The sequence below is a fragment of the Phascolarctos cinereus genome, unplaced genomic scaffold (genome assembly GCF_003287225.1).
Source record: "Phascolarctos cinereus isolate Bilbo 61053 unplaced genomic scaffold, phaCin_HiC Scaffold_4;HRSCAF=312, whole genome shotgun sequence".
Classification (NCBI taxonomy): domain Eukaryota; kingdom Metazoa; phylum Chordata; class Mammalia; order Diprotodontia; family Phascolarctidae; genus Phascolarctos; species Phascolarctos cinereus.
Window position 1 is genome coordinate 130,362,724 of NW_027555847.1, and position 26,125 is coordinate 130,388,848.

Below are 26,125 nucleotides of genomic sequence, written 5' to 3' on the forward strand. Positions count from 1 at the left end.
GGAATAAAAGTCTGTCTGCAACATTTCCAACAAGTGGTCAACAGGAATACTGTAACTTCAATACAAGCAGATTATGAGAATGTTAAGATAGAGAAATATTGATTGCTGGGGAGACTCAGAGGGATGCTCCCCCTTTTGAATTAGTACTATTTTAAGCCTGTGGGCTTAAATGAAATGAAATGAATGAAAATAATTAAAAGAATGAAAAGAAATCATTTCTTCTCTCCATGTTTTCCTTCCATTTAGCAGTGAGTGCTATTCTAAATGAATGATTTTTATGCAAATCAGTGTCTACACTGAGAAAGGTTAAAGGGAGCTCATAACAAAACTTATGTTTGCTGAATGATCTTCTTTATAGGCAACTAAGGCATTAGGAGGCCTGGAGATGCAAATTTTGAGGTTCATGTGATGAGGCAGCTATCTGAGCTGTGAAGTATAGTACTAGCACAGCCTAGGGGATATTGAGCAAGCAAGCATCAATCAAAGATCATTTATGAAGCACCTACTGTGTGGTTGGTGCTGGGATGTAAGCAACCAACATGGTTTCCCAATTTTCCTTTTTTATATAGAAAAAGTCTTATCCCTGATGTAGGGTAGCTAGGTGGCACAGTGGATAGAGTGGTGGACTCGGAATAAAAAAGGCCTGACTTCAAATCCTGACTCAGATATTTACTAGCTGGGTGACTTAGGGCAAATCATTTAAGCTTTTTTTTTTTTTTGGCCTCAGTTAAATGGGGATATTATTAACACCTGGGGTTGTTGTAAGGATAAAATTAGATAATATTTGTAAAATGCTTTGCATATCTTAAAGCACTATATAAATACTAAGTATTGTTATTGTTGTCATTCAATTATTTTTAGTCAAGTCTGACTCTTCATGACCCTTTGTGGGATTTTCTTGACAAAGATACTGGAGTGGTTTGCCATTTCCTCCCCCAGTTCATTTTATAGATGAGAAAACTGAGGCCAACAGGGTTAAGTGACTTGCCTAGGGTCACACAGCTAGTAGGTGTCTTAGGCCAGATTTGAATGTAAGGAGATGAGTCTTCCTGACTTCAGGCCCTGCACTCTATTCACTGAGCCACCTAGCTGCAAATATAAACCTATACAAAATCCATAAATTAAAAAACAAACCCAGAAACTTAAAACCCGTGAATTGAGCCATACATCTTCCTTCTGCTTTGTTGTTATTGTTATTGTCATTGCCATTGTTTTTCTGTTCCAGCCTTCTGATTTCATCAGTGTGGAGAACTGCTAGTGAACCAACTCTCTCCATGAGTGCTGACTCATTTAGAACACAATCTGAGAGAGTTCCGTGGGGCCCTGAGAAAATAGATGATTTGCTCATGTTTGCGTAGCTGGTGCATGGCAGAGGTCAGGCTTGAATCCCTGTTTTCTTGACTCCAAGACTGTCTCTGTACTCACTACGCCACACATATCTACTCAAATGAATGCTTCTGACTCCCCTTCAAGTTCTCTCTTTAAATCTTTTTTCATGTACCTTGGCTACATGTGTCCTTACATGTGTTCCCCTCATCCCTGCCCCCCCTCCCCCCAGCCATTCATATTATCCAAGTGGGAGAGTAGGAGGCAGTACTTGTATTCTTGGGAGGAGTGTTCTACTGGTACTTTTCTTTTTCTTTCTTTCTTTTTTTTAACATTAGTTTTTTTCTCTTTCTTTTTTATTTATTCAGTATTTTGTTTTTCCACCAGTTACATATAAAAATAATTTAACATTCATTTTTAAAACTTTGAGTTCCAAATTCTCTCCCTTCCTCCCCCCCCACCACATTGAGAAGGCAAGCAATTTAAAGAGGTTGTACTTGTTTAGTTAAACAAAACAATTCCATAATAATTGTGTTGTGAAAGACTAACTGTATTTCCCTCTAGCCTATTCCCCACCCCCCGTTTATTCTATTCTCTCTCTCCTTTCACCCTGTTTCTCCTCAAAAGTGTTTTGCTTCTGACTACTCCCTCTCCCAATCTGCCCTTCCTTCGATCACCCCCCCCTTCTCTTATCCCCTTCCCTACTTTCCTGTAGGGTAAGATAGATTACTATATCCAATTGAGTGTGTATGTTATTCCGTCTTGGAGACAATTCTGACCAGAGTAAGGTTCATTCACTCCCCTCACCTCCCCACTCTTCCCCTTAATTGTAAAAGCTTTTTCTTGTCTCTATTATGAGAGATAATTTACCCCATTCTACCTCTTCTTTTCTTTTTCTCCCAGTACATTCCTCTCTCATCTCTTAATTCTATCTTTTAGATATCATCCCTTCATATTCAACTCACAGTTGTCCCCTCTGTCTATATATACTCTTTCTAACTACCCTAATAATGAGAAAGGTCTTATGAGTTACATATATTTTCCATGTAGGAATGTAAACAGCTTAACTTTAGTAAATCCCTTATGATTTCTCTTTCCTGTTTACCTTTTCATGCTTCTCTTGAGTCTTGTATTTGTAAGTCAAATTTTCTTTTTAGCTCTGGTCTTTTCTGAAGAATGCTTGAAATTCCTTATCTTGTTAAATATCCATTCCCCCCCACCCCCATTGATTATACTCAGTTTTGCTGGGTAGGTGATTCTTGGTTGTTATCCTAGGTCCTTTGTCCTAGGTCCTTTAATGTACAAGTTGCTAAATCTTGTGTTATCCTGATTGTGGCTCCATGATACCTGAATTATTTCTTTCTGGCTGCTTGTAATATTTTCTCCTTGACTCCCATGGGAACTCTAGAATTTGACTATAATATTCCTTGTTGGGATGTTGAGAAAATGTTTTCCTTATATATGTGATGAACAGTTTTCTTAAGCCAGAGAATTGCAATGTTGACAAGTCCAAACAACGCTTCACTCAACAAGGTTTTGGTTTGTCTAATTAGCTCCAAACTTCTTCTCATAGCAAACATTCAAGGCCTGTCTTTTCCCCTCTGTTTCTCCCTCTCAAATTAAAGAGGGCTATAGAGAACAATGCAGAACCACTGAGAGGTTTCCCCTCAAATTATAAACAGTGCTAGAGGGCAATAAGCTCAAATATCAGAAAGATTCCCCTCTTTTCCAATGAGCTTCCCAGCAATTATTACAGCTTTTTTTTTTAAAGCCAATCCACACACACACAAATATGCTTCTCTTCTGATCATCAAGCTCCCAGCACAGCAGTTGAATGTTTTCTGTCAGCCACCTGTTCTACTGTCTTCTTCACTTTTAGCTCCTTCACAGCTGGCTTTAAAAAATACTGCCAATCCTCAAATCAGAGCCTGCTGGCTGTCAATTACTTACCTTTCCCTCATGAGGCAAAACTCACAAAATCTACCTTTTTGTCAGGCACAACCCCAGCAGTCCTTATTCCATCTCCTGGTAGTCTCCAACGGGTATTTGTTGCACAATCTTATCAGTTATAATTTTACAAATTCTCAAACCAACACATGCAAATGAAGTGAGGGACCACAATGCCACGCAGATATTATTAATTACCTCAATCATTTCTCTTTCCTCAAACAGTGCATTCTTCTGAGGATAAGTTTTCTATGCAGTCTTTCTAACAGTCTGGGTAGCTTTTCTAAGGGTCTCCTGGTTGAGAAGGGAATGCCTTAACTGCTACACAATATAGAAAGCAATATTAAGATCAGGAAAATATATTAACAGAAAACATGCCCAAAGTAAAACCTTTCCACACGTGTCTACTGGATAAGTGTTGGTCTCCATTCAGCAGGGCAGGCTGAAAACATTCCCAGATGGGTGTCACAAGTAGCCTCGTATTTTCCCGTTGGCACAGTAGCCAGATGGAAAGGACATTTGGGCCAGCTTCAGACCACCACACTAGAGTGGTTTGCCATTTCCTTCTCCAGTTCATTTTATAGATGAGGAAACTAAGGCAAACAGGGTTAAGTTATAGGCTTATATAGCTAGTCAAATAGCTAGTAAGTGTTTAATGCCAGATTTGAACTCAGGAAGATGAGTCTTCCTGACTCCAGGTTTAGTGCTGTATCCACTACGCCACCTACCTACCCTTGCAGGCTTCAAGCCTCTCCAAATAGAGTCCATGATGGAGCTGCATCATTGCTGATTGTACTCATTGGCTGTTCTGGAAGCATCTACTAATGTCATGTTATACCTGCTGTATCTCTGCTGCCTTCCATTACATAGTTGATTAACATAATGATTAATTAGCGTCTAGTAGACAAAATGGGCCACTGTGGCTTAAGAAGAAGTGATATTAAACTAAATGTATTGCCTTTTGTTTTTTTGAAAAGGTCTCCAAACTGGTAGAAGAGGAAGATAGATAGCATTTAGATAGATAATAGATAGTTTAGATTAGAGTACAGATAGAATGTACCTAAATTTTAGCCAAGTATTTGACAAAGTCTCTTGTGCTCTTCTTGTGGAAAAGATGGAAAACTGTGGGATAATAATCATGTGATTAGGCAGATTCAGAGCCAGGGACTGGCTAGACCCCAAGAGTTCACTAATAATTTAGTATGAATTTGGAAGATCTGTCTCCAGTGGAGTGCCCTTGGTATCTCATCTTGGCCTTTAACCGTTTTATTTGTGATTTGGTCGATCGCATACACTTACTAAATTTGTAGATGAGAAATCAAATATAATACAGAATTAGGCTTTAAAAAGATCTTGAATCTAATAAGATAGAATTGAATAGGGATAAGCATAAAAGTCTTAGATTTGGGTTCAAAAATCAATTTTGCAAGTACAAGATGGAGTAGGGATGGCTCTTCAGCAGTACTTTTGTGTGTGTTTTTTTAATTTATACTGAACTTAACAAACACCATATAAAATGATCATTTCCATATACAGAGTAGAACGTAAAAAAGGAATTGCACATAAAACTCAGCAGTTCTTTGAACAAATCTGAGGATTTTACTGAGCAGGAAGCTCAATTTGTATTCCCTGTATATCATGGCACCCAAGGAACTTCAGGCAGTCTTAGGCTTTATTAAGAGTGGCATAGTAGGGGCAGAGCCAAGTTGGTGGAGTAAAAGCAGTGACTTGCTTGAGCTTTCCCCAAACCCCTCCAAATAACTGTAAAAATGACTCTATACCAATTCTAGAGCAGCAGAACCCACACAAAGACAGAGTGAAACAAATTTCCAGCCCAAGACAAACTAGATGGTTGATTGGAAAGATCTGTTGCACCAGGCTGGGAAAAGTGTGGGCCATGCAGGCAAAGACAGGGCCCCAGCAAACCCAGAGCAGACCTCAGGAGACTGAATCACAGGCATCTGCAGTGGTTTCCAGACTCCTTAACCCACAAACAACAAAGACAACTTAGAAGGTCAGTGAGAAAGGCCTGTCAGACCTGGATGAGAGAGGAGCATGGTCCAGCCCTGCCTCTAATGCAACCCCAGGGCAAAGGCCATAGTGGCAGAGGCTGCTTCTGAAGCTCTCGGCCCACATATGGTGGAGGGGATCGAGTGGCTGATCAGAAGGGGATTGTAGGGATCTTTTTGCTGACACTGAGGCAGGATTCTCTTGCTTTGCCCATGCTTGGATCTGGGTTGCAGTCCTGGGCTGCTGTCCTGGGAAGAGGAGGAGCACTGACTGGGGTGGCGGAGCTTGTGGCGGCAGTACAGAGGGAATCCTCCTCCTAGTTCCAAGGCAGAAAAGAGTGCTTGTGGTTGCTCACAGGATCAGAGCACAGGCCAGGAAAGAAGTAAACACCTCTCCTTTGATCATACCACCTTGAAAGAACTGAAAATTTATAGGCCCTTAGAAGTATCTCTGAAAACAGCTACATAAAACCCTTGAAACTTGGGACAGTACACTGTCCACACTGGAAGCAGAGACCTGCCTTAACAAAGAGTTAAGAAGTCAGATAATAGGCTGGGAACATGAGCAAACAGCACAAAAAACCCCTCAGACTATAGAATATTACTTTGGTGACAAAGAAGGTCAAAACATACAACCAGAAGAAGAACACAAAGTCAAAGCTCCTACATCCAAAGCCTCCAAGAAAAATATGAATTGGTTTCAGGGCATGGAAGAGCTCAAAAAAGGTTTTGAAAATCAAGTAAGAGAAGTAGAGGAAAAATTGGGAAGAAAAATGAGAGTGATGCAAGAAAATCATGAAAAACGAGTCAACAGCTTGCTAAAAGAGACCCCCAAAATACTGAAGAAAATAACATCTTAAAAATAGGCTAAGCTAAATGGCAAAAGAAGTCCAAAAAGCCAATGAGGAGAAGAATGCTTCAAAAAGCAGAACTGGCCAAATGAAAAGGAGGTTCAAAAGCTCACTGAACAAAATAATTCCTTAAAAATTAGAATGGAGCAAATGGAAGCTAATGACTTCATGAAAAACAAGAAATTATAAAACAAAACCAAAAGGATGAAAAAATAGAAAACAATGTGAAATATCTCATTGGAAAAACAACTGACCTGGAAAATAAATCCAGGAGAAGTAATTTAAAAATTATTGGACTTCCTGAAAAACATGATAAAAAAAAGAAACTAGACACCATCTTTCAAGAAATTATCAAGGAAAATTGCCCTGATATTCTAGAACCAGAAGAAAATAGAAAATAGAAATCCATCAATCACCTCTTGAAAGAGATCCCCAAAGGAAAACTAGGAATGTTATAGCCAAATCTCAGTTACTAGGTCAAGTAGAAAACATTACAAGCATCCAGAAAGAAACAATTCAAATATTGTGGATACACAATCAGGATAACACAAGATTTAGCAGCTTCTACATTAAGGAAACAGAGGGCTTGGAATGTGATATTCCAGAGGTCAAAGGAGCTAGGATTAAAACCGAGAATCACCTACCCAACAAAATGGAATATAATCCTTCAGGGCAAAAATGGATATTCAGTGAAATAGAGGACTTTCAAGCATTCTTGATGACAAGATTAGAGCTGAATAGAAAATTTGACTTTCAAATACAAGACTCAAGAGAATCATGAAAAGGTAAACAGAGAAGAGAAATTGTAAGGGACTTATTAAAGTTGAACTGTTTCCACTCCTACATGGGAAGATGGTATTTGTAACTCATGAGACCTTTCTCAGTATTAGGGTAGGTGGAGGGAATACACACACACACACACACACACACACACAGAGGGCACAAGGATGATATCTGAAAAATAAAATTAAGGGGTGAGAGAAGATTGTATTGGAAGAAGGAGAAGGGGAGAAGTAGAATGGGGTAAATTATCTCACATAAAAGAGGCAAGAAAAAGCTTTTATAGTGGAGGGGAAGAGGGGGGAGGTGAGAGGGAATGAGTGAATCTTACTCTCATTGGATTTGGCTTAAGGAATAAATAACGTACACATTCAATTGGCTATGGAAATTCCCTACAGGAAAATAGGGGAAAGGGGATGAGAGGGGAGGATGATAGAAGGGAGGGAAGATTGGGGGAGGGGGTAATCAGAAGCAAACACTTTTGAGGAAGGACAGGGTGAAAGGAGAGAATAGAAAAAATGGGAGGTGGGATAAGATGGAGGGAACTATAGTTAGTCTTTCACGATACAATTATTATGGAAGTGTCTTGCATGACTACACATGTATAACCTATATTGAATTGCTTGTCATCTCAATGAGGGTGGATGGGGAGAGAGGAAGGGAAGGAATTTTGAACTCAAAGTTTTAAAAATGAATCTTAAAAATTGTTTTTACATGCAACTGGGAAATAAGATATATAGGCAAAGGGGTATAGAAATCTATCCTGCCCTACAGGAAAATAGAAGAAAGGATAAGAGAGGAGGTATGTGAAAGAAGGGTATTCAGAATGCATGCTGTCTTGGGGTGGGGGAGAGGAAAGATAGGGAGACAATTTGGAACTCAAAATCTTGTGAAAGTGAATGTTGAAAACGAAAAATAAATAAATTAATAAAAAAGAAAGTGGAAAAAAAAAGTGGCATAGTGTTCAAAACTAGGGTGATAATCCATTTGAACTCTGCCTTGGTCCACACCTGTAGTATTGTATTTGATTCTGGGTTCCAAATTTTAGGAAGGATATTGATAATCTGAAGATTCACAAGAAGGAATACAGGATGATGGATAAAGGGGCTCAAGTTATGGCATATGAGGATCAGTTGAAGAAACTAAGAGTGTTTAGCCCAGAGAAGAGAAGACTTATTGAGGTGGTGATGACTGTTTTTAGATATTTGTAAGGCTGTCCCATGGAAGAGGGTTTAGATCTGTTTTGCTTAGTTAACCCTAGAAGGCAGAACTTTTGCACCTACATGGCACAGCGGATATAGTTCTGGGCCTGAGTTCATTCAAATCCGGCCTCAGACACTTATTAACTCCTGGGCAAGTCACTTAACCCTGTCTGCCTCAGTTTTCTCATCTGTAAAATGAGTTGGAGAAAAAAATGGCAAACCATTCTGGTATCTTTGCCAAGTAAACCCCCAAATGGGGTCACAGAGGGTCAAAAACAACTGAAGCAGTGTAACAACAACAGCAAAGATGGCAGCACCAGGAGCAGTGTGTGGAAGCTTCACAGTGCTGATTTAAGCTTGATGTAGAGTTTCCACAAATGGAATGGGCTGCCTTCAAAGGCAATGATTTCCCCTTCATTGAAGATCTTTGAGAAAGAGACTATCACTACTATCAGGTGTATAATATCAGTTTTTCATGTATGTAGGGAACCTGTGTGACCACTGCAAATGGGTAGCCAGACAAACTCCTATTACTAATATCGCATGCCTATTCTATTAATGTTCTGTGGTGATGTCACCATGGTGCTCTACTGGTCTCTTTTCTGTCAGATGTATTGTCTCTCTCGGATGCATCATTTCTATTGGGTATGCCATTTCTATACTTGGAGTAATGTCTCTGTTGGGTGTCCTATTGACCCTGCTGGTGTCTCTGTTGGTCTCATGCTAGCTTAGTTTCTCTCTGCTGCCAGCTTCATCTCTTCAGAACCACCTGACTGCAGGTGCAATGACTAGAAAGCCTCTCCCTGATAAGAGCAGACTGACAACTTTTTAGTAAAAGTTAAGCTTATGAGTCACCATATTCCATTAAGAGACAATCAAACCCAAACCGGAGTTTTGGGCAGAAGATTGTCAGAACGCTCCCAGTCAAGAGTTAAGTCTGTTTTTTGGACTTTCTGTGTCTAGTGCTAGATTGAAGTCTGATTGTTCTAGACAACTATATAATTTAGGATTGGCAATTTCTTATAACTCCAGTTTAACCTTTTGTGGTAATCCTGTGCCCTCAGAATTTATAGCAAGTGGCATTGTCAAAGGTATGTGTAAGATGGAACTACATAGCCTACTTCACTCCAAAAATACTCTTAGAGCTGACATGCAAAGAACCTTTACAAACACAAAAACTAAGCTAAGAGGGAAAGGTCATTCATTGTTCTTCACTATTCTGGTTCACACAACTTACTTCCACATGCAAATATGAAACAAAAGAGGAACAGGATATATGTAAGATTTTGAGAAAGGATTGGAAAAAGGGACAAAACCAGTGCCTAGAAAAACATAGTGTAGATGTGCAATGAAGGGAGAAAGATACATATCTTCTAGATTTTGAATCTCACATCTCAAAATGGGTATAACACCTGTACTATTTACTTTACAGAGTTTCTGGGATAGCAACATAGGTATTGTATGTAAAGGTCTTGGTGAATGGATAAATGCTATAGAAATATCAACTGTGCTTGTAATTATTATTATTATTATTGAATTATCCTGATTTTTGAGGCAATTGGAACCCTGAATTTATCTGTTGTTTTAAAATTTTTATTTAGTTTCAGGGAAAGTGTATGTTTCATTGGCTAAGTGATTATGTAGGCATTGCCATGTTTTCCCCCAAAGACCTAGAGCTCATGGGTCTTTCGTAGGTATGCCCAGACTGTGGACTGGATATATGAATACATAAGGCAGCTAGACGACTCGATGGATAGAGTTCTGGGCCTGGAGATAAGAAGACCTGAATTCAACTCCAACCTCAGACATTTACTAGCTGTGTGATCCTGGGCAAGTCATTCAACCTTTGTCTGCCTTAGTTTCTTCAGCTGTAGAGTGGGAATGATAACAATAGCACTTATTTTGCAGGGTTGTTGTGAGGGTCAACTGAGATATTTGTCAAAAGCACTTAGCACAGTGGCTGGCACATAGTAGGCATTATTCTGGCTCACACAACTTACTTCCACATGCAAATATGAAACAAAAGAGGAACATGATATATGTAAGATGTTTATTTCCTTCCTCCCTTCATTGCACACCTGCACTATCTTTCTCTCTTTCTTTCTTTTTTTAGGCAATTGGGGTTAAGTGACTTGCCCAGGGTCCTACAGCTAGTAAGTGTCAAGTGTTTGGTCTGAGGCCAGATTTGAACTCAGGTCCTCCTGACTTCAGGGTCAGTGCTCTATCCACTGCGCCACCTAGCTGCCCCTGCTATCTTTTTCTAGGTAGTGGTTTTGTCCCTTCTTCCAATCCTTTCTCAAAATCTTATATACATTATGTTATAAAATTATATACATCTATATATGCATATACACATATAGACATATAATGTATATACATTATATACATCTTATATATATGTTCCTCATTTGTTTCAGTAGGGCTTATAACATTAGTCAATATTTATTATCTCCCTACCCGTGACAACATAGATAGAAAGCCAAGAAAACTCCCATCTGAGTAGGAACTTACTCTATCCCATTACCTTTAGGTCTTTCCTGTAGTGATGGGGCTGCCTGGGATGGAGAGCTGCCCTGGTGTGGAGGTGATTGCCCCTGAGGCACCTCACAGGCATCTACAGAGTTAGAGGTCCCAAGTCTAAGAATAGACTCTCTGAAGAACTTCTCTGAACTTCTTTTCTCTAACTGCTTCAGACTGAAGACCACTGTATTGAGGTAGGGGACCTGGCTATAACCCTCCTATTCCCCCCATGCTCCTGTTGTTTGACGCTTGGCTTCCCGGCTTTGAGACTCCCTTGTGTGTATCAAAATGTAACATAATAAAAAGTGTAATATAATGAAGTGTCTCTGACTTTATACTTGACTGGTCTGATTCTTTTCTGAGCCCATTTTAAGTCCCTCCCTTGCTATTAAGGACTTGAGTAAACACCCACAAGCCCTCAGATGCATCCTGATTGACTGAGAGAAGGGCTAGGATTGCAGAATCTATAAACTAGCTTAAGCCAGGGCACCCTTGTGGGAAAATCCACAGATTGGCTTGGAGTGGGGCAGATGCAACTGTCCTGCCAGGGATATGCAGGAATGGATGAGGATCATGATGGGTAAAACTAGGACCAGAAGATAGATTTGCTTCAGACATTAAGGCTATTTAAAGATCCTGTGTGACCTTGGCAAGGCACTTAAACTCTCTGGGCCTCAGTTTCCTGATCTGTAAAATGTGAGGTTACACTAGCCAATCTCTAAAGTCCCTTATATCTCTAAATTATATAATTCTGTGATTCATGACCTCATTCATCCATTCAATATTTTAAAATACTATCTGTAGATAGAGACAGTGCTGTGGTAGGCATGGCCTAAATGGAGATTATACTCTGGTAGGGCACTAAGATACAAACTCTGCTAAAGGCCGACTCCCTATATAGGTGGAGAGATTGTCAAAGGCATTACAATATAATAAATAATAATAGTTAGTATATGTATATATTAGCTATTATTATATAGCACTGTTATATTTTAGCATTATAGTATACATGGTGCTCTATTATATAATAATAATTATATGTAACACTTCACAAATATTTCATTTTAACCTTAAGGTAGATGCTGTTATTATCATCTCCATTTTACAGATGAGAACACTGAGGCAAAGGGATGTCAAATGACTTGCCCAGGGTCACGCAGTTAGTAAGAGTCCAAGGCTGAATTTGAACTCCAGTCTTCCTAACTCTCGGTCCAGGACTTTATCCATTACACCATCTAAGCTGCCTCTTTTTGAGCCTTGCAAAACAAGAGCTCTGTGTCATTCCCAAATGTCCTTGTTCCTGTTATGATTAGTCATAGGTCCCTCCCTGCCTTTCAGAACTCAGGGAATGGGGGGAAAGACTTAACCTCTGAGCACACGTTCGTTAGTGGGCTGGTTACAGTCCTTTATTCCTGAAAAGAACTAAAGTGACATTATTATGTTAGAGTCAAGTTACAGTATGTCTGACTGTGGCTGATCAGACCACTCCAAGAATGCTCTACCACAGGTTTGGCACAGGTACTCTATGTGAACATTTGGGGTGGATTCTCTAAATCTGTGCATCTTGCATTTCTTTTGAGCTACCTCAATTCTGTTTTGCTCATAGAGCATAACACCTTCTCTGATGAAGGCGCACCATGCTGAGCAGTCCTGTGCCAGTGCCTCCCATGTCACGCAATCATTTCCAAAGTTCTTCAGAGAGACCTTGAGAATGTGCTTGTATCACTTCTTCTGACCACCACGTCAGTCCTCACCTTGTGTGAGTTCTCCATAAAATAGTCTTTTAGGCAAGTATACATTTGGCATTCCAGCAGTGTGACCAGGCCATCAGAGCTGAGCTCTCTGAAGTAGAGTTTGAACGCTTGGCAATTTAGTTCAAGAAAGGACCTCAGTGTCTGGTATCTTATCCTGCCAGGTGATCTTCAGAATCTTCCTAAAACAATTCAAATGGAAGCAATGCTTTACTGGCATGGTGCTGGTATACTGTCCAGGTTTCATAAGCATACCCCAATGAGGTCAGCACAATGGCTCTGTAGGTCTTCAGTTTGGTGGTCAGCTTAATCCCTCTTCTCTCCTATATTTCCTTCGGAGCCTCCCAAACACTTTTGGGAGCTTTGACAATGCATTCTCAACCTTATTATCAATGTGTACATCCCTAGAAAGTATACTGCCAAGGTGATAATGTATGTTTCCTCCTTCCTTCTTTCATTATCCCTGCCCCTAGAGGAGGGCTGGACTCCCTTCCTTTTTCTACTTCCTGATTTTGGAGGATAAGTAGGGTGGCTGACTAAGGGGGGAGAGAGAGCAGAAGAAACTGGCTATGGTAAGGACACTGCTCCCTTCCTAACCTCTGGCAGCCCGTAGCTCCCCTGCTATACCCAGAAAGGTGCCACACTGAAGGTCTCTGCTCCATTTATCATCCTGGAATCCAGATGCTCCTCTCTTCACCTTTTGCTGATTTCCATCCTCTCCTCTCTCTGTTCTCCCTCTAGGAGCTGTTTCTGTTGTTCATGACTCTTCCCCTTCTGGGGACTTCATTCCCTATGCCCCAAGGTGAGTCATTTACCCTTCTACCTACTCCCTGAAGTCCCTGTTTCTATCTCTTACTACCACATAGAATCATGATAGTAAGTAGCCCATGAGAGACGTTTGAGAATGGTACAGTTGAATTCTGGGGAGGGAGAAAGAGTTTAGTTGCTAGTAGACTGGACTTGCTGAGGTCCTCTTGGGTGGTAGCATGGGTAGCAGCCTCTGGTATTAGCTGTGTGGACCTAAGGACTTAATCTCTCTCAGCCTTGCTTACCTCATATACAAAATAGGGATAATAACAACCCTTGTCTCTCTGCTGTCAGGTGGGGCATTTGTGAACTTCACAGCAAGCCCTCAGAGTACTGTAGGATTAAGGTCATGGGAAAGAGCTGGAAGAGACAGACCTTAGAGGCCATTCCACCCAACCCTTCATTTTGTAAATAAAGAAACAGAGGCACACGGTTAAATGCCCAGGTTCACAAAGAGTGGTAGAGAGACCACCCAGCTTCCTTGACTCCAAAAGCCAGTCCTCTTTCCAATGTGCCACGTCACCTTATGGAAATGTCTAACATTAATATATGTCTGTTATTAGTGTTGAGTGGCTAGGTGATGCCATAGTGCACAGAGCACTGGGTCTGAAGTCAGGAATGCTCATCTTCCTGGTTCAAATCTGTCTTCAGACACCTACTAGCTATGTGCCCCAAATGAGCTGGAGAAGGGAATGGCAAACCACTGCAGTATCTTTGCCAAGAAAACCCCAAATGGGATCACAAAGATTCAGACACAACTGAGCAACAACACCAAATTATACTCGTTATTACTATTTATAATAAAAATCTGTCTGTGAGCTAGACCCCAGTATAAAATCTGAGGCTATGGAAGAGTGACTTGGGGAAAAAATGAAAGAGAGTGGTCACTGAACCTGATATTCAAAGTCCAAAGAAGAGAAATAAATGTTTGGGTCCACAGGAGTGCAGTATCTTTTTCCACCACCGTATGTCCCTTGGAGAGCAAGGGCTGGCATTGTTGGGGGTGAGGAAGCCCCCAAAAAGGAGTGGCCATGGCAGGTCAGCCTGAGGAAGCAGGAGGATGAGAGAGAAGATGCATTATGGATGCATATCTGTGGCGGCTCGCTCATCCATCCCGAGTGGATATTGACTGCAGCATCCTGCTTTCTTGAGTAAGTCAGTCATCTGCTTGTGGTTCATTGTTAATGGAAGCAGTGCAGGGTGGGCTGGGAGGTGAGAGAAGTGGAGCAAGATGGGATTTGGGAGACCTGGGTTTTGAGACCAGGCTCTTACTTACTCACTAAAAGCAAGGTCTTTCTACTCTCTGAGACTCAGTTACTTTCCTTGTAAAATGGGGATAATAATAATAAACTCTGTCCTGGGTTTTTCATTTGGGTGTTAGAAATGAAATCATTTAGAGTTCTATACTGCTGCATGGTACGGTTATTATTCAATAGGAACTACGTGTGTGTGTGTGTGTGTGTGTGTGTGTGTGTATGGAGATGGGAAGGAGGGAAAGAAAGAGAGAGGGAAAGAGAGAGAGACAGATAGTGAGAGAGAGAGATAGATAGATAGAGAGAGAGAGAGAGAGAGAGAGAGAGAGAGAGAGAGAGAGAGAAGCAGACATAGAAAGAGAGCCATGGAGTATTTTGCTTTTGTTGCAGAGGAGAGAGGAGGTAGGATAATGAGTAAATCCTAGAAGGCTCAAGTTCCCATGTCCATGTTTGGGAGCTACTGCAGGCTTTGGACCAAGTGCTAGGGTTGTGTCCTGAGGCTGCTGTACTCAGCCAGAGCCCTGCAACCTGAGCCCCAGGTTATCCCTATGGAATGTTCTTCTCCTGCTTCCCACAGTATGCGTGAGGAGCCTTCAAACTACAGGGTCCAGCTAAGGCAGCAACATCTGTACTATGAAGATGCCTTGCGTCCCCTCTCCAAGATTGTAGTCCACTCCAGCTTCACCTCTGAGACTAGAGGTGCTGATATCGCCCTCCTAAAGTTGAAGGAACCTGTCCAGATTTCCAGCCAAGTCCAGCCCATCCAGCTTCCTGCCACCTCACAGAACTTCTCCAACACCGAGTGCTGGGTGACTGGCTGGGGGGACATCTATTATCAAGGTGAACATTCTCTACGGGAGGGATGCTGCTTCCTATGGTTCTTGGATTTCCCTTTTCTGGGAGCTGGTCCAGGGCTAATATGGGGAATGCTAAGGCCAAGGAAGAAGGGAGCAGAAAAATTGGGGGAAAGACATTTCTTCCCCTTCTTTACCAAGATGATTTGCCTTGGGCCTTATGGCTTTAGGAGATTCTGGGATCCCCTGGTGCTGAACCTAAGTTTAGTGGGTTGGTTTTGGTCATCTGATATCCAAACAGTGGTATAAGCCTCTAGGAATACAAACCCTATGCAAGCCCATAGGAAAGGCACCAGGATTAGAAATCAACAAAAAATAATCAGGCAATCAATGGAACATTTGTCAAGTACTTACTATGTGCCAGGCACTGTGCTAAGCACTAGGGATACAACAAGAGGCAAAAACGAAAACAAAACCTATAGTCAGGGCCCTGAAGGAACTCCCATTCTAACAGGGGAGACAATGTGCAGAGTATTATTTCTATCAAAGATATATTCAGGGTACATGTGAGGTAATTTAGAGTGAAGGCACCAGTAGTGAGCATTTGGGAGGGAGGACATCTCTCTTTCTCTCTCTCTTTTTTTTTTTTTTAGGCAATTGGGGTTAAGTGACTTGCCCAGAGTCACACAGCTAGTAAGTGTCAAATGTTTGGTCTGAGGCCAGATTTGAACTCAGGTCCACCTGACTTCAGGGCCAGTGCTCTATTCCACTGTACCACCTAGCTGCCCCGAGGGAGGGCATCTCTTGCAGGCCTCTTGCATAACATAGGATTTGAGCTGAGTCTTGAAGGAAGCTAGGGCAGCCAGGAGGTAGAGCCAAGGAGGGAGAATGTTCTACCCGTGGGGGACAGTCCATGAAAAGGCACAGAGTCTGATGAGGTGCTCTCAAGAGCACCAAGGCATCCCGGGAGGTTTGAGTGGGATGGCTTTTTCCAAAGAATAGCGTCTCTGCTGACCCACCAACAGCAGCTACACTGGGGGAGAGCCAATTAATGGGGAGAGGCAATCTCTAATCAATCAATCAATCAATCAATCAATCACCCAATGTGAAGCCATTACTATGTGCAAGATACTGAGCTAAGCTTTGGAGAATACAAAGACTGAGTAAAAATTGTCCCTGCCTTCAAGAAGCTTACATTCTAGTGAGGGAGGGAACATGTATAGTAGATGCGTATATAATGGGGGAGACAACATGTATATTAAATGTACATTAAATATTTATATACATCTATACATACATACATATATACACATGTAAATACACAAGCTAATTTTTTTGGGGTGGTATTGTCATGGAGGGGGAATCAGATAGGATTTCTCAAGCTTCTTGAGGGTAGGGGCCATCTTGTTTTTGTCTCTGTCTCTGCAGCCTAGCAAAGGGTCTGACAGAAAGTAGAGATTAGTGAATGTGTCTTGTTATTATACTCTGTGTGTAGCCAACCACTGCCCAGTAGTGTGTGCATATGTGTGAATAGAACACTGTACTGGATGGGCTCCTGGGTTCAAATGCCAGTTCTGCTACTTCTTACCCGTGTCATCTGTGACAGATCACTTTCCTTCTCTGTGATTTACTCTCTTTCTTAGTAAAAAGAGAGTTGGACTAAAGTTAGCAGTTCTGACTTTTCAGTCTCAGGGTTCCTTCACACTCTTAAAAATTATTAAGGGCTCCACACAAATAGATTTTTAGAGGTTATGTCTTTTGATACTTACTATATTAGAAGTTAAAATGTCTTTGTAGTATTATGAAAATAGCTTTGACCTTGAGGATCTTCTGAAAGGGTCCCTGGACCATGCTCTGGGAACCCCTGGACTAGATGATCCCTAATGCTTATTTTAAGTAATAAGTCTATATTCCTATGAGCCTATGATTCCCTTTACAGAGAGTCTGCTCCCTCCATTCGCCTTGAGGCAAGTGCAGGTACCCGTTTGGGACAATCGTCACTGTGACCAGCTTTACCATGAGGTTTCTACAGTTGCTAAGTCTGTAAGAATAATTCCTGAGGACATGATATGTGCTGGCGATGGCGACAATGGTATCTGTGAGGTAAGTTCTTTCTCTGTTCTCACTGATTCCTCACAGGTCCCCAGATTGCATTCCAGAATTCCCCTCTCCTTGGGCATCTCCTGGTTTGTTTGTTTTTGTTTGTTTTTGTTTTTGGCCAAGCCAGAACCTTCTGTTCTGTCTTTCAGGGGGACTCCGGAGGACCTCTTGTGTGTAAGGTTGAAAACTCTTGGCTTCAGGCTGGGGTGGCAAGCTGGGTAGAGGAGTGTGGCAAAATTTCTACACACCCTGGAGTCTACACAAGTGTCTCAAAATATTTGGATTGGATCCAGAAGAACATTCAGTGATCTTTTGGCTCAATTTCTCTTCACTCCCTTCCTAGCCCCAGGCTCTGTATTTACTGTAAAGCCAATCAAAACCTCCTCTATCTTTTCCTATTCCTCCTGATCCATCCCAAACTCTTGGCTGGGAGTTAGGACACCTAGGTTCTAGTTCTCTGCCTTGCCACTGGTTCCATGTATGACCTCATGCAAATCCCTTCCTTGGTGTGGCCCCCAGCTTCCTCCTCTATAAACTAGGTTGTGGGGGTTTGGGCTCTGACATTATGTGGTTTGGTGGGCTCATTCAACTTGAACATAGGGGAAATTTTTTTTTTTTGCAGGGGAGTAATTTTTTGGGCAAGGAAGGAGAGGGGGAATTTGGTTGGTCTACATGATGTTATGCATATCTCATTAAACTATCTGCAAAATCTTCCTGCTCTGGAACCCATATATTTTCTTTGAATTGGCTCCCGCTTTGGCTAAGATAGCCACAAAGAGGCAAATGTTTAGGAAGTTACTGAGACTAATCAAGGCAACATTCAGAGAGGAATTTTTTTGCTTGATATAGCCTGACAGTTCATTAGTGGGAGAGACTTTTTGGGGAGGAGATGAGAGCCGTGAACATGGTCCTCCTGGCCATAGGGAACCCTTCTCCAGTCCAAAGAGGGGAAACTGCCCAAATCTGATCCAATTTCTCAGTGGCATGCCATGGAAAGACCCTTGGCCTGGGAGACAATATTCTTTGGTCCTAGTGCTAGCTATGCCCCTGTCTTTATCTGCAACCTGGCACAAGGATCGTCCATTCTCAGGGCCTCAATATCCTCCTCTGTAAAATTAGTGGATGAGACTGAAGAGGCTGTGGATCTCTGGGTACATTCTTGCTGTTCTGCTTGACTCCACCAGGAGGAGACTGCAGCCCGTGGTCAGATAGATGTCTTTTTTAAGAGAGAGACTCAGGGTGCTTTTCCAAATAGTTCTGTGGCTTCTTTAGTCCTGAGGCCTCTAAAATGGGATTGAGCTAAAAATTTCCTGACTCAGCCCCCATTTGCTCTAGGGTTAGAGGAGGTGGGATTTTTTTTTTTTTTGGGAGGACCATAGATCATAGGGTTCTTTTCTGGGAGGGATGAATTGGGAAGGGTTGGCTGAAAGTCAGGCAGCTAGACTAGATGATAGCTCCAGCCTCCAATACCAGCCAAAGACTGAGGGAATAATTGTGGATTATTCAGGCCTTTTACTTAAGGACCTCCTGACCCCCTCCTCCAGGAAGCCTTCCCTTAGCATGCCAGCCCACAGTGAGCTTTTATTCTTCTAGTGCCATGCACTGTGTTCTTCCAGCAATGGGTGAGTGAGCGCATGTGTTTCTAAGCAAAGATCCACGGTGCATTTCTAGCTTTGTGGGAGGTGCCCCTTTATGGCAAAAGTCAAAGCCCCATTATCTCGTCAAATGAATTAGGGGAACTCATCAAACTGAGCAGCTCCATTTGAATCCCAGTGGCCTTCATCAAAGCCTGGTTTTCCAATGCTGCATTTCAAGAAATCATAAATGAAACTACACAGGGCAAAGAAGTTAATTATCCAACTTTTAAAAAAATGATAAAATAAAAAAGTAGGGAAGAGAAAAAGGAAAAAAAAGAAATCTATCCCCTAAATCCCAAAATATTTTGTGACGTTTCAGTGATCAAAACTTATATTCCTTTGGGCAGAGCACCCACAGGAAAGGGTATGATTCCTTATGTGGACAAAGGGAGAGGAGGGAGAGGAAGGAAGGAAGGAAGGAAGGAAGGAAGGAAGGAAGAAGTAACATTGCTCAACTGGAATTGGTCAGTTGGGTCCCCACTGGGGCAGATACTACTGCTCACATATTGTTGTTTGTCCTTTTTTTTTTTTGCGGGGTTAAGTGACTTGTCCAGGTCACACAGCTGGTAAGTGTCAAGTGTTTGGTCTGAGGCCGGATTTGAACTCAAGTCCTCCTGACTTCAGGGCCGGTGCTCTATCCACCTAGCTGCCCCCTCGTCCTTCGTTCTTGAAGAAGACCAATGACATTAGGAAGGTGATGTCTTGACTTTCAAGTGAATTGCATTAAAGTGAGACAGGGCTGTGCAAAATCGCCAGTCTCACTCTCTCCTTGGGAGCCATTTGGGTCCAGTGGCAAGATATAGATGAGGACATCAGAGATAGAGAACTTGGGGGTCAGTGGGACTTGGTTGGACTTCTGCTTCAGGCAGCGACTACCTGTGTGGCCAAGTGTCTTTAGCTGTCTGGCCTTTACTTTTCTCATCCATAAAACGAGGGAGTTTGAAATCCTCTTGAGGTCCACTAAGGTCCCTTCCAAAATCTATGACCAAAGGCTTGCACCTCACACTCTATCTCCTTGCTATGGACTGTATTGGACCGAGCACTTTGTAATGCTTGTTAATTTTTAAAAACCAAAGCAAATTAGGATATCAGAGCTGGAAGAGAACCTAGAAATCGCCTAATTCAATCTCTTCATTTTACAGAAGGAAAAACTGATGGACAGAGGGCTAACCTTCCTTAGCCAAGGCCACCCAGTGGGATTTATAGGAGGGCCAGGACTTGAACTTGGCCCACCCCTCTCCTTTTTCAGTCTCTTTTTTTTCTGCAGTACTGCACTGTTTTCTGCTATGTTATGGCAGATGTTGGCAGAGACACAGGGAGCCTGAGGGATGGAGTTTCTGAACCCCTCCTCTTAAAGATGCCTCAATAATGGTAGTGTGTCCTTGGCTGTAAGCAGCTGCAAACCCTAGGTCCATTCCTTCTCAGTCTTTCCCTAGACTGTGAGACCCCTGAGGATTGTGCATGATCCCTCCAGAGTAGAGCTGGGGTTTACACCTTCTCTATCATGTAGATAATCACTGAGTTGGAAGGGAGAAAGGACCTTAGAGGTTACCTAATTCAACCTGTTCTTGAGCCTTTCTGTATCATTAGAAGCCTCTCTATATCACTGTAACACAACTGACAAGTGAAAGGAAGGAAGGAAACAAATGCCTTCTATGTGCTCGGTATTTTACAGGCATTATCTTATTTAGTCCTCACAACAACCAATGGAGGCGGGTGCTATTATTATTCCCATTTTACAGTTGAGAAAACTGAGGAAGATGAAGGTTTAAAGTGACTTGCTCAAGGACTCACAGCTAGTGTCTGAGGCTAGATTTGAACTCAGGGCCTGGAGTCCAGAAGACTTGAGTTCAAATCTGGCCTCAGACACTTACTAGCTGTGTGGCCTTGGGCAAGTCACTTTACTTCTGTCTGCCTCAGTTTTCTCAACTGCAAAATTAGGATAATAATAGCAGTTGCCTCACAGGGATGTTGTACGGATCAAATAAAATATTCATAAATGTGTGTGGTGCCTAGCATGTAGTAGGCACTATATAAAGGCTTATTTCCTTCCACCCCTCCCCACCAGAGTTTATTGAGCAGAGTGGTCAGATGGTCAGATCTATGCTTAAGGAAGATCACTGCACTCAATTCAGGAGGACCTGAGTTCAAATCCGGCCTCAGACACATAACACTTACTAGCTGTGTGACCCTGGGCAAGTCACTTAACCCCATTGCCTAACCAAAAAAAAAAAAAAAGGAAATCACTTTGGCAGCTCTGTAGAGAATGTATTGGAGTGAACAGGGAGACCAATTCAGAAACTATTACAATATCTTCTTAAAAATCAGTTCCCAAAGGCAAGATAAAGAAGGCATGGTTAGACAGATGTTAATTTGACTAATTGATTAATTTTGAAAAGATCTGGGAGTTTTAGAGGACTGTAAAATCAATTTGAGTCAATTGCTGGATAGGGCAGCTGAAAAACTTAATGTAAATTGAAGACAAGCATGACATCTAAGACCTGGGAGGTGATATTCTGGTGCTATTGCAATGGTTTTTTTTTTTTTTGCAAGGCAATTGGGGTTAAATGACTTACCCAGAGTCATATAGCTAGTAAGTATTATGTGGCTGAATTTGAACTCAGGTCCTCCTGACTCCAGGGCCAGTGCTCTATTTACTGTGCCACCTAGCTGCCCCTGCAATAGGTTCTTAATGGTAAGGCAAGAGGTAATGAGGTCCTGCACTAGAGGGATGGCTATTGTGGGTAGAAAGAAAAGGACAGATGTGAATGATGTTTGTTGCAGAGGTAGAAATGGCAAAGTTGAACACATGAATAGATATATGGAGTGAGTAAGTGTGAGGTGATGTAGATGACACTAAAGCTTTGAAACTGGGAGACTGCAAAGATGATGGCGGTGCTCTAGATGGTAGTAGGGAAGTTCTGAAGAGGGGTGTGTTTGGGAAGAAAGACAATGAGTTCCATTTTGGAAAAGCTGAATTTGAAATACTTATGAAATATCTGATTTGAAATGTGATATGGGATAAGAACACAGTAGAAACCAGGGCTTGATGCATAGAGCTGTATAGAGATGGAAGGAATGAAAGAGTCTCTCTTCCAATCACCACCCTTCAAATTCTTGAAGATAGAAAGGAAGGAAACATGCATTTATTAAGTGTCTACTATGTGCCAGGCACTGTGCTAAGTGCATTACAAATATTACATCATTTAATTTTCATAATGGCCCTGGGAAGTAGGTTCTATTATTATCCCCACTTTTTAATAGTTGAGGAAACAGAGGTTAAGTGATTTATTTGCTCAAGGTCACACAGCTAGTGTATAAGCTGGATTTGGTCTTCCTGACTTCTGGCCAAGAGCTCTATCCATTGTAGTATCCAGTTTCCTCTTGTTCTCTCTAAATCTTCTTTTCTCAATGTTAAACATCTTTAGCTCCTTCACCTTATCCTCATATGCCCTGATCTTGAGGCCCTTCATCTTCCTTGTTGCTTCCCTCAACTTGTCTTCAATTTGTTAAGGTCCTCCTGAAATCTGGCCCCCTACATTGAGCAGGCCAGTATATGGCAGTACCATCACTGACCCGGTCTTGGATATCCTGCTTCTCTCCATTCTGCTTCAATTTGTATTAACTTTTTCAGCTGCCATAGCCAATAGTTGACTTATATTGAGCTTGCGGCCCTCTGAAATCCCCAGATTTTTTCAAGACTAATCAATCAATCGGTCAAATCAACTTCTGTCTAAGCATGCCTTCCTCATCTTGCCTTTGGGAACTAATTTTTTGAATTCACATGAGACTTCACAATGATCCCAATTAAATTACTTTTTGATTTGATGGTCAAGATCATTTGGGACCCTGACTGTCATTCACATTGCTGGCTCTCCCTCCCAGCTTTGTGTCATCTGCAAAATTGCTGAGAATGCCACTCTGCCTTTATCCAAATCGTTGCTAAAGGCATTAAGTGGCACAGAGTAAACACAGATTTTCTGGGGTGTCTACGGGAGATGTTTTTGATGTTGAGCCATTCATGTCTTCTCTTTGCAGCTTGTCATTCAACCAATTTTGAAGCAACCTAATTGTACCATCATATAGCCCATGGACATGTTCACCCTGTCAACAAGCTTTGTCAAATGCTTTGATAAGATCTAGGTAGATTATTTCTACAGTATTTCTCTAGTCTACCAACCAGTCTAGTAACTCTACCAAAAAAAGAGAATAAATTGATCTGTTCTTGATGAAACAATGCTGGCTATTTGTGATTCCTGCTACCTTTCTGAGATGTTCTCTAATGACACCTTTAGCACTTCATTCCTTCTAAAAATTATTATTAATTCTTTTTTGGGATTGGATCTCCCTATCTTGTCCAGGCTAGAAGTACAGTGGCTGCTTGTAGGCCCAGTCCCTTTACTGATCAGTGTAGGAGCTTTGACCTGTTCCACTTCTGAAGGGGGCTATCTTGCCCCATTTAGGCAGCCTATTGCCCCCTTGATCCTGAAGGCTCACCATATTGGTGCCTGACTTATTGTGGACACCCAAGTAGCTTAGCCCACTGCAGGTCAAGACTTCTGAGCTTTAGTGATCCACAAGCCTCTGCTCCCTTTGTTGCAGGGATTACAGCTGTGCTCTATCATGCCCATCAGCTTCAACACTACATAAAAAAACCTCATTGGGAATCAAAAGCAAGATTTGTTGGCCTGTAGCTTTCAAATGACACACTCTTAAAAAAAAAGATAGCTATATTTTTTTAGTCCTGTAACATCTCTTCAATCCTCAAACATAGAGAGCTGACAGGAGCTTGGTAATCACATCCACTAGTCCTTTCAATACCCTGGGATGTAGTTTATCTGGGCTGGATGATTTATCTGGGCCTGATGGGGCAGCCCCCATGTTCGATCTGCTACCAAGTCTGTCCATCTTATGTACCTCCTTCCTCTTTCTGAACTCTGACACCACCACCGCCCTGATGTAGACCCTCATCACCTCACATCTAGACTATTGCACTAGCCTTCCAGTTGGCCTCTCTGCTTTGACTCTTTCCCCATTCCATTCCATCCTCCACCAAGCTATTAAAATGATCTTCCTAAATCACAGGTCTGACCATGTCACTGCCCTAGTCATTAAACTCCATAGGTTCCCTATTGCCTCCAGGATCAAATGTAAAATTGTCTGCTTGACTTTTAAACTTTTTATAACCTGGCCCTTCTTACCTGTGTTTTTGGTCTTTCCACTTCCATTATAATAGTCATTGTATATATTGTTTTCCTGGGTTTGCTGATTTCATTTTGCGTGAGTTCACACATGAGAGCTACTTGACTTTTCTAGGTCATGGACCCTTTTGACAGTCTGGTGAAACCTATGGATCCTTTCTCAGAATAATGTTTTTAAATGCATAAAATAAAATAGATAGATAGACTCTTCCTACTAACCACATTGAGAAAATGTTAGAATGTATATTGGTGAGGAGTGTAGAGTCCATGAAAGCTGAGAAGAGGTTTCAGGCTCCTTCTGTTACAGGAGAAGGAGTGGAATTCATAGCTCTGGTTGGTTTTACCTGCACTGTGCCCTCCCCCCCCCCTTACAACCAGTGTCAGGGACAGAGCTAGCCTTATCTTAGGTTTTAGAGAGGGTCCAAGGTGGTTCTTTCACCTTCTTTCCAGCCATATTATAAGTTCCCCAAGGGAAGGGCCCAGGTTTATTCCTCTAGTTTTGCTCTCCTAGACTCTTTGTTCTAATTAGCTCCCCATCAATAAGGTGCAAGTTGGAGAAAGACCTGCTATTGAATAAGAAATGGTTAGGAGCTAGACCTTCTTGAGACAGACCAGAGGAGAGTCTTCCATGAACGGGATTGTAACATACATTGGAACATGTGTATTATGTGTATGACTAAAATATACATATCCTTTGACCCAAAGATAACACTGCCAGGTATGTACTTCAAGGCGGACATTGATAAAAAAGATAGGGCCCGTGTCCACCAAAATATTTATAGTTGTACTTTTTGTGGTGCAAAGAATTAGAAGCAAAACACTGAGCCAGGTGGCTCAGTGGATAGAGAACCATGCATGGAGTCAGGAAGAACTGAATTCAGATCTGGCCTCAGACACTTACTAGCTGAGAGAGCCTGGGCAAGTCAGTTACCCCTGTTTGCTTCAGTTTTCTCCTTTGTAAAATGAGCTGGAGAAGGAAATGGCGAACCACTCCAGTATCTTTGCTGAGAAAACCCCAAATGAGGTTAGTCTCATGACTGGAACGACCGAACAACAACAAATTCCCTTAGATTACAGAATGACCGTGTAGTAAATTAATGTAAAGCGTGATGAAAATGGAGAATTGGTGCCTGAATGGAAAGCTATATAAACTAATGCAAAGTGAAGTAAGTAGAGCCAGGAAAAAATCTGCTCACCAGACACAAATGGAAAGAACAACCAGCACAAAGGAACCAAAACTGAATGTTGACATAATAAAGACCAATCTTGGCTCCCCAAAAGAGACAAGAAGACAAAGGAGTAGAGGTCCATGGTGTGGTAATTTTTTTGGTGCATTGATTTATTTCATTGAATTTTTTTCCTCTTCCTCTTAGGGAAAAAAAATTATTATAAAGCATGATTCTCTGGGAAGGAGCAGAGGGAGGGATACAGGGGAAATGTAGAAATTTAGGCAATATAAAAATATGTCAATAAAGATCACTTTTCAAAAGAAACTCCAACTTGTGTGTTATTTCTAACCATTCTCCTGGCCTTTGGGCATAATGATGCAGATGTGGTCTCATCAGGGCAGAGCACAATGGGACTATGGCCTCTTTCTTTCTACATGCTATATACCAGTGAGTGTCATCTAAGTTTCCATTAGGTTTTTTTGGCTGCCACATCACACTGCTAACTCACATTTTGCCCATCAACTGCTAAAGTACCTAGGTCTTTTTCACATGAACTTTTGTCAGTTCACATCTTTCCCATCTGTACAAAGTACAATTGATTTTTTTGAATCCAACTATAGGCCTTAACATTTACCCCTATTACATTTTACCTTATTAGATTTGGTCCTATATTCTAACCAATTAAAATTTGAATCTTGATTCTGTCATGCAATACAATATTTCTGCTTCTCCAGGATTAGCTCTGCCTCCCAGTTTCTTATCATTTGATAAGCATGCC

General features: G+C 41.7%; 1 protein-coding gene across 1 annotated transcript; it reads left to right on the plus strand.

Annotated features, from left to right (window-relative positions):
* Window positions 1–12,917: 12,917 nt before the first annotated feature.
* On the plus strand, window positions 12,918–18,051 carry LOC110221996 (tryptase-2-like). The gene is made up of 6 exons (XM_021006790.2): window positions 12,918–12,958; window positions 13,128–13,188; window positions 14,134–14,344; window positions 15,024–15,286; window positions 17,180–17,343; window positions 17,490–18,051. The coding sequence occupies exons 1-6, from the start codon at window positions 12,956–12,958 to the stop codon at window positions 17,646–17,648; spliced, it is 861 nt and encodes a 286-aa protein (XP_020862449.1). The 5' UTR covers window positions 12,918–12,955; the 3' UTR covers window positions 17,649–18,051.
* Window positions 18,052–26,125: the final 8,074 nt, after the last annotated feature.